The sequence below is a fragment of the Dama dama genome, chromosome 1 (assembly GCF_033118175.1).
Source record: "Dama dama isolate Ldn47 chromosome 1, ASM3311817v1, whole genome shotgun sequence".
Taxonomy (NCBI): domain Eukaryota; kingdom Metazoa; phylum Chordata; class Mammalia; order Artiodactyla; family Cervidae; genus Dama; species Dama dama.
Window position 1 is genome coordinate 77,584,260 of NC_083681.1, and position 8,837 is coordinate 77,593,096.

General features: G+C 35.0%; 1 protein-coding gene and 1 non-coding gene across 2 annotated transcripts; one reads left to right on the forward strand and one right to left on the reverse strand.

The window, feature by feature from the left end:
- Positions 1–356: 356 nt before the first annotated feature.
- Positions 357–463, forward strand: LOC133065134 (U6 spliceosomal RNA). The gene has a single exon (XR_009694857.1). It is a non-coding gene; the product is annotated as a U6 spliceosomal RNA (small nuclear RNA).
- A 3,875-nt stretch (positions 464–4,338) lies between these two features.
- Positions 4,339–5,268, reverse strand: LOC133055844 (olfactory receptor 4A47-like). Its single transcript, XM_061140938.1, has one exon. The coding sequence runs from the start codon at positions 5,266–5,268 to the stop codon at positions 4,339–4,341; it is 930 nt and encodes a 309-aa protein (XP_060996921.1).
- Positions 5,269–8,837: the final 3,569 nt, after the last annotated feature.

The following is an 8,837-nucleotide window of genomic DNA, read 5'->3' on the forward strand; positions in this document are numbered from 1 at the left end:
TATCATAAAGATAAATAGGGACTTCCCTGGCAGTCTAGTGGATAAGACTCTGTGCTTCCAATGCAGGGGTGCAGGTTCAAACCCTGGGTGAGGAACGAAAACCCCATGTGCCTTGTGGCAAAAAATAAAGAAATTTTCCCGGTACATATATTGAATAACCATTCTGTCTCCCAATACCTTGCAACATCATTACTTCCAGATACAAAAATCTGTATATTTACTATTCTATTTCTTAGCTTTCTCTTTTGTTCTATCAGTGTACATATCCATGAGCCAGTACCATAGTGTCTAAATTACTAGAGTGTTTCAGATACTATTGTGATATCTGAAAAAATTCACTATTTAAAGCACCAATAGTGCTCGCTTTGGCAGCACATATACTAAAATTGGAATGCTATAGAGAAGATTAGCATGGCCCCTGAGCAAGGATGACATGCAAATTTGTGAAGCACTCCATATTTTTTAAATGGATTAAAGATCTAAATGTAAGACCAGAAACTATAAAACTCCTAGAGGAAAGCATAGGCAAAACACTCTCCGACATAAATCACAGAGGATCCTCTATGACCCACCTCCCAGAATACTGGAAATAAAAGCAAAAATAAACAAATGGGACCTAATGAAACTTAAAAGCTTTTGCACAATGAAGGAAACTATAAGCAAAGTGAAAAGACAGCCTTCAGAATGGGAGAAAATAATAGCAAATGAAGCAACTGACAAAGAATTAATCACAAAAATATACAAGGAAATCCTACTGTTCAATTCCAGAAAAATAAATGAGCCAATCAAAAAATGGGCCAAAGAACTAAACAGACATTTCGCCAAAGACATACAGATGGCTAACAAACACATGAAAAGATGCTCAACATCACTCATTATCAGAGAAAAGCAAATCAAAACCAAAATGAGGTACCATTAGACGCCAGTCAGGATGGCTGCTATCCAAAAGTCTACAAGCAATAAATGCTGGAGAGGGTGTGGAGAAAAGGGAACCCCCTTACACTGTTGGTGGGAATGCAAACTAGTACAGCCGCTATGGAGAACAGTGTGGAGATTCCTTAAAAAACTGGAAATAGAACTGCCATATGACCCAGCAATCCCACTCCTGGGCATACACACCAAGGAAACCAGAATTGAAAGAGACACGTGTAACCCAATGTTCATCACAGCACTGTTTACAATAGCCAGGACATGGAAGCAACCTAGATGCCCATCAGCAGATGAATGGATAAGGAAGCTATGGTACATATACACCATGGAATATTACTCAGCCATTAAAAAGAATTCATTTGAATCAGTTCTAATGAGATGGATGAAACTGGAGCCTATTATACAGAGTGAAGTAAGCCAGAAAGAAAAACACCAGTACAGTATACTAACGCATATATATGGAATTTAGAAAGATGGTAACAATAACCCTATATGCAAGACAGCAAAAGAGACACAAATGTATAGAACAGTCTTTTGGACTCTGTGGGAGAAGGCGAGGGTGGGATGATCTGAGATAATAGGATTAAAACATATATTATCATATGTGAACCAGATCGTCAGTCCAGGTTCGATGCATGAGACAAGGTGCTCAGGGCTGGTGCACTGGGATGACCCAGAGGAGTGGGATGGGGAACACATGTACACCCATGGCTGACTCATGTTAATGTATGGCAAAAACTACTACAATACTGTAAAGTAATTAGCCTCCAACTAAAAAAAAAAAATTAAAAAAATAAAGTATCAATATTCACTCTATTATATTAGATTATTTCAGTAGGGCAAGAATTTGATCCATTCAGCTGAATACTTCTGTCTCCACCTCTCTCATGACTGCAGTTAGAAATTGTCAGACTGAGGTCATCTAAAAAGTTTATTCACTCCTACATCTTGTACCTAGGCTTGGAAACCTTGAAGTGGGGGCTGAAATAGCTGGTACTCCTTGAGATCATAAGGGTGGGTCCTAATCTGATAGAACCAGCATACTTATAAGAAGTGGAAGGGGCAAAGAGCTTTCTCTTGCACAAGTGCACAGAAGAAAGGCCATGCAAGGACAGAGTGAGAAGGTGCCCAATGCAAGGGAGGAAGAGAGGGTTCACCAGAAACCAACCTAGCAATCACCTTGATCTTGGACATCAGCCTGCAGAACTATGGGAAAATAAATGTCTGTTGTCTAAGCTCCACAGTTTGTAGTATTTTGTTATGGCAACCCATGCAGACTAAGGTGACAATGATAATGATAATAATAATAATAATAATAATGTAGGTCTGGTGAACAGAGGCCTGAACTGAACAACCAGAACTCAACTCAGGAAAATCATGTTCCCTCATCCAATTACCAGATGCAAATATTTTTCAAACCAAGAGATTTTTGAATTTGCATATTCTTGAATAAGATATATGCAATATGACCATAAATAGGTGGCATAAATCTTCATTACAATCTAGGAATCTGATACCATTTAGTTTGTGGATAGGAATTCTCAATTCTCTGAAGATACAAATGCTTTCTCAATCAAATATTACTCAAAATACTAACTCAATGTATTTTTTACCAGACTAGCTTACTGAAATTTAATTTTAAAATGCAAATATGCAAAAATAGACATAGTTCTGATAAAAAATTAGCTGTGAAGGAATTCTAGGCTTTTAAGATAGTAAAGTATATTCTAAATCAAATGTACACAGTTACATTGTGTGTTAAATGGCACATGAATAAAGACATCAATAGAAGCTAGTGGAGGAATGAATTTGATGCAAACATATGCCATATTTACAAAGTTAGGATATCAAAGCCATGGGGAAAAATAACTATGCATCTAAAATAATGACAATCCAGAAAAATAATTAAAATATAATCCCTACTTATCTCTCTATATCAAAGGAAAATGTAAGCATAAAATGTAAAGACAGAAAATTGAGTGTTGAAAATGTGAAGAATATTTTGACAACATTGAGTTAGACAAATTCAAGATATAGAGGCAAAAAATATTGATAGAATTAATTATGCAAATGTATAAATATTTGTCCATGCCCCAAAATATTCTTCACATTATTTAAAAAATTAAAAAATAAATCATAAGCAAGAAAAACAGTAATCCAAACACAGGGTAATAGGGATAATTAGTGTGTAACTCAATCATTAATATCAGTATGGAACAGTGTCAGCAGTCAAATACACACAAAAATTCATTAATAGGCAATTCATGAAAAAGGACTATAAATCATTTAAACAAGGATGACACGCCAATTCAATTATGTTTATTGAATATCAATTAAAGTATACAAATGAAACAATTTGTTTAATCACATTTTCATATACCATAGATGTTTATCAAGCCCTAGTGGTTCAGCATGTTGTCAAATGTATTTTCCAAAGTGAGGAGAGTAATAAGTTTGTTCAAGCTCATAATGACATTTTTGCAATTAACTATGAATATCAATATTTTAAATATACATACCACTTAACTCAACAATTCCACTTCTAGAAACTCATGCTGAGAAAATTTTAAAAAGACTTCTTTGCAGAATTATTTATTGTAGAAAAAGAGAATGAACTTGAAGAAAACTGGATACCTAAATTTTAGAGACTTTTAAAGAAGCTGAGTAGTATGAGAAAACTAGAATGAGTTAGATCTGTGAAGACTGTATGGAAAGATCTTAAGAAATCTGAGCTGCAAAATGGAAATTTATACACAGAGATATACAGGCAAACACATGTGAAAATAAGCTTCTTTTGCAAAAATTATTATTTGAGTAATCTTAGAAACAGTATAGTGACTGCATCTGGAAAAACTGGGAAACTCTGATATAGGTTGGACAGGAGGTACATTTTACATGATTCTATTTCTGTAGGGATTCTATTTTTTAACATTTACTATTATCCATCATACTTTCAATTTCCTATATAAAGGAAACTGTTACACTAAATTTTCATATGTAGCAAATAAAAGTGAATGAAGAGGATAGAATATATAGTATAAAATATTTTAATTAGTACAATAAAAAGTGAGGATAAAAGGTAAGAATCTGGTTACAAAAATTGAGAAAGTAATAAAAGTAATGCATATTAGTTAATTATTTTTGTAATTCTGACCAACACATTACATATGACTTATTGACTCTATTTTAAATCCATTTCAACTTTCCAGTTGCAGTGATAGACTAGACATTGATGTTTACATTCAAGGAGGGTAACTACTATTAATAACATAAACAAATATTATATTCTTTAATAAAACTCATGATAAATTCTTCAGAGAAAAGAAAAGTTTTCATCAAAACAATAGACTTTGATATTTGAAGTAAATTCCTAGTGTTAAACTACTTTCTCTGTAATGCACAATGCACTTATTTGCTACTTGATCTCACTTTTTTTGTCCAGAGCTTCTTTATAGCATTCATGATCTCAGAACTTCTTAGACTATAAATCAATGGGTTCAACATGGGGCTTATGACTGTATAAAACACACTCAATGATTTGTCAATAGGGAAGGTCTTAGCAGGTCTTGCATACATGAAAATGCAGGGGACAAAAAAACAGACAACCACAGTGATGTGGGAACCACAGGTCTGGAGGGCTTTCCGCCTCCCTTCCTGACTCAGGTTCTTCAGAGAGTGCAGGATGACTCCGTAGGAGGCGAGTAAGAGCAGAAACAAAAGAGTGCACATCAGTCCTCCATTGGCCACCTCTAAAATGCCAATGACAAAGATGTCAGTACAGACGAGTTTCAATAAGGGGAACATGTCACACATAAAGTGATCAATGACATTGGGGCCACAGAATGAGAGCCCATAAACTGTGCCAACTTGAATCATTGAGTGCAGAAAACCTCCAACACAGGACACCAGCAGCAGCGCAACACACACCCTTTTCCTCATGATCACCAGATAATGCAAGGGCTTACAGATGGCCACATAGCGGTCATAGGCCATCACCAGCAGAAGGGATATCTCAGATCCACCAAAAAAGTGCTCTGTAAACAGCTGGGTCATACAGGATTCAAAGGATATGGTATTCTCCCCAAAGAACAAGTCTGAAATCAATCTGGGGGAAGCAGAAGAGGAATAAACTAGATCTATAAATGATAAACTAGCAAGAAAAAAGTACATCGGTGAGTTCAGGGTCTTACTGACAGCTACAGTCGCAACAATAAGCAGGTTGCCCACTACAGTCAAGATGTAGAAGAACAAGAACATAACAAAAAGGACTTTCTGCTCCTTTGGATTCTGTGTGAGGCCCAAGAGGATGAAATAAGTTACATTGCTCCTTGGTTCCATCTAGTCTGTATAGGTGCTGTGTTCGCATATTAGAGGCAGTGTGTCTACAAAACAAGGGGGAAATTTTTAAATGAATTATAATTTTCATTCTTTGTTACAAATTCAATTAAAAGAATGTGTGTGGAGAATCTTTTCATATACAATGTGTTATTGACATTTTAATTGCCAAGTTGAATAATGTAGAGTTGCTTGCCCTCATGATATAACACACGACTAGGGATCAGATAATTCCAGACCCATGCATTAAGTTATAAGGATATTCACAGAAGTTAAGAGTCACAGTACAGGAATGTATCAATCAAAATAGAATCAGAGAAGAATTTCCGGAAGAATTAATGTTTCAGCTTAATTTTTTTTAAGTGAATTAGCAAGAAAGGACAGGAATGGACTTCAGTGAAGTCACAAAGTGTAAAAGTGAGACTCACTTAAGGTAATTTACATAATCAATGTGAGTCGATCAAATCATGAAAAGAAGGTTTCTGTCCTGAATTGTCCCAGACCTCACTGATACTTCTTAGGTCTTTAAGTGATTATTTCCCTTTTTGTGACCAATAAACGCTGCAACAGTCTAATTTTGTGCCTCCAGACACCGTGTCTCCCCTAATTTTCAAACTATATATCTCTAATTGTGGACATCCAACTGAATGCAATTTAATATTTGTAAACTCCGGGAGTTGGTGATGGACAGGGAGGCTTGGCATGCTGTGGTTCTTGGGGTCACAAAGAGTCTGAACTGAACTGAACTAATATTTATAAAACAAACTTTTTTATTTTCCACAATAAACGTAGGCATTACCTATACAAAATTTAAAGAATTATTACCTATTTATCTTGCTAAATGGTATAATTTTCCATGTTATTGTTCAGATAAAAAATTTCAGTGCTCTTCACTTATTTTTCACTCTCATAAAAATTAAACAAATCCTATTGATGCTACTTTCAAAATATACCACAAATTGCAATCCCTTCTATTTTTTTTCTGCTATACTTTTTTTTTTTTTCCTGGTCCACTGTGATAACCTCCTACCAAGTCTCTCCATGTTTATTCTGGCCTCCAAAATTGGTTCTCCTGAAGCAGCCCAAATTGTCCTTTTCAGTCTTATTCTGAAGATATCACTCTGCTGCTCAAAAGAATTACAGTATATCCCAATCATGCAGTCATAGTTTAACGTATTACATTTAATAATAATAGTAACATAGACTATAATCCCTGTTTCATAACTGAAGAAACCAAGGCTGAGAACATCTATTTCTTGTTCCCAAAGTCACACATTTCTAAGCGCTATACCCGCAATGGAATCTAAGTTTCATTTATTTCAAAGTAAGTTAATTTCTTCCATAATAAATAAAGTCACTCAATTGTTAAGCTGTCTCCCAGTATTCTCCATTAGTCTTACCTTGTGGAGGCTTGTCCACAATCTGAAGAATGAGTTTTAACTCAATGTAAGCCCTGGAATTCTTTCATCCGGTATGACAGTATAGGGCAAAGGATACCTTATTACTTGAGGATAAAATTATGTCATTTGACTGTCCATTTTCTAAATGGATTCTTCTCATTATTAAGAAGGTCATTTTTATATGAAGTGTAGATTGTTTGAAATGAATTCCACAGTGTACACAGAAAAACAAAGGTTTATCACATTAGGAAATTTGTCAGAATGGCCCACAAATCCTATATAAACATAGGAAGATAGCAAATAGTCATTTCCCAGGGAAATTTTTCATAAGCAACCTCTTTGCTAATAACATTAAAAAGAAAAATAGCATTTGATTGTTTAGCCCTTCTCACTCTGTCACATTGACATGGCCAGATTGTATTTTTTAAGTCTAAGAAAGGACCTCCTGAAGAGTTGATGCCAGTTACTAAGTCACTAGCATTTTCTTTGACTTAAGAATGATGATCATGAAACACCCCCATCCCTTCCAGATGCAATTATTATTGAATCTTAGATTTGGAATGTGTCCAAGACTGATTCTTGCTTAATTAATTCAGTGGGATTTTCCACAAAGTTTTTAAAGAACATCTATATGTAAAGATATTAATAGGCCAAATCACACAATTCATGTCAGAAAAGTGCAACACGGGGAAAAAAATAGTATTTTAGATCTCTATCAGACTGCTGCCAATCAAGAATAAAATATCAACCCAGTCATTTTGCTTCAGTGAACTTACTTGTTGTGTATTTCCCCACCTGCAATAGCAAGATTTTCTTTACTTTTATTTAATACTCAATTTAGTCACCATAATAATTTGGTACAAATATGGAAATCATATCAAAAGACACAATTAAATATATTAAAGCTAATAATTTCAACAATCAGTAATTTTTTTAAAAAAATTAGGGCACCTCTGTAAATGCCAGCAACTGTTCTATATAAGGACACGGCAATTAATAAAACTGGGCTAAAATCAGGTAAAAGTTTCTTTTTCCTGCATTCCTTTATTATTTTCTCATAATAAAGTCAGACAATAAGGAAGGAGACGTTAATTGTAGTTGTATTCATGGTGTGTAGTATAAGAAATAGAGTACTGGATAGAAAATAAGAGGAAGAATTCTACTGTGGGTAATGTAATCAGAGAAGGTCTTTCTTAAAAAGTGATGCTTAAACTGAAAGCATTAAAAGGAAAAGAAATGGCTATCATTAGAAGCACTGTTAAGAAAGCAAAACTAAATTAAAATTAATAACAAAATTGTCTCACTTCAGAAAACAGGAGCTATACTTGGGAAAATCTAAGATTTCCCCAGGAATTTTTATGTCAGCACTATGTCACAAAGGACTTGTGAGACTGACCATTTGTCTTCCTCCAGATTTTAATGTGAAAGCTTTAAAGCTTTAATGTTGAGGAAGATGTGAGCAATGGATTTGTCACATATGGACTTTATCATGTCAAGGTACATTCCTTCTCGTGACATTGTACAGGAGAGAGTGATAAAGAGCATCCACAAGAAAAAGAAATGCAAAAAAGCAAAATGTCTGAGGAGGCCTTAAGAATAGCTGTGAAAAGAAGCAAAGCAAAAGGCAAAGGAGAAAAAGAAAGACAATCCCATTTGAATGCAGAGTTCCAAAGAATAGCAAGGAGAGATAAGAAAGCCTTCCTCAGTGATCAGTGCAAAGAAATAGAGGAAAACAATAGAGTGGGAAAGACTAGAGATCTCTTCAAGAAAATTAGAGATACCAAGTGAAAATTTCATGCAAAGATGGGCACAATAAAGGACAGAAATGGCATGGACCTAACAGAAGCAGAAGATATTAAGAAGAAGTGGCAAGAATACACAGAAGAACTGTACAGAAAAGATCTTCATGACCCAGATAATCACGATGGTATGATCACTCACCTAGAGCCAGATTTCCCAGAATGTGAAGTCAAGTGGGCCTTAGGAAGCATCGCTACAAACAAAGCTAGTGGAGGTGATGGAATTCCAGTTGAGCTATTTCAAATCCTAAAAGATGATGCTGTGAAAGTCCTGCACTTAATATGCCAGCAAATTTGGAATACTCAGGAGTGGCCACAGAACTGGAAAAGCTCAGTTTTCATTCCAATTCCAAAGAAAGGCAATGCCAAAGAA

Bases quoted from the DNA above. Each gene is read 5' to 3' on its own strand.
- LOC133055844 (XM_061140938.1), bottom strand. From the start codon at position 5,268: ATGGAACCAAGGAGCAATGTAACTTATTTCATCCTCTTGGGCCTCACA.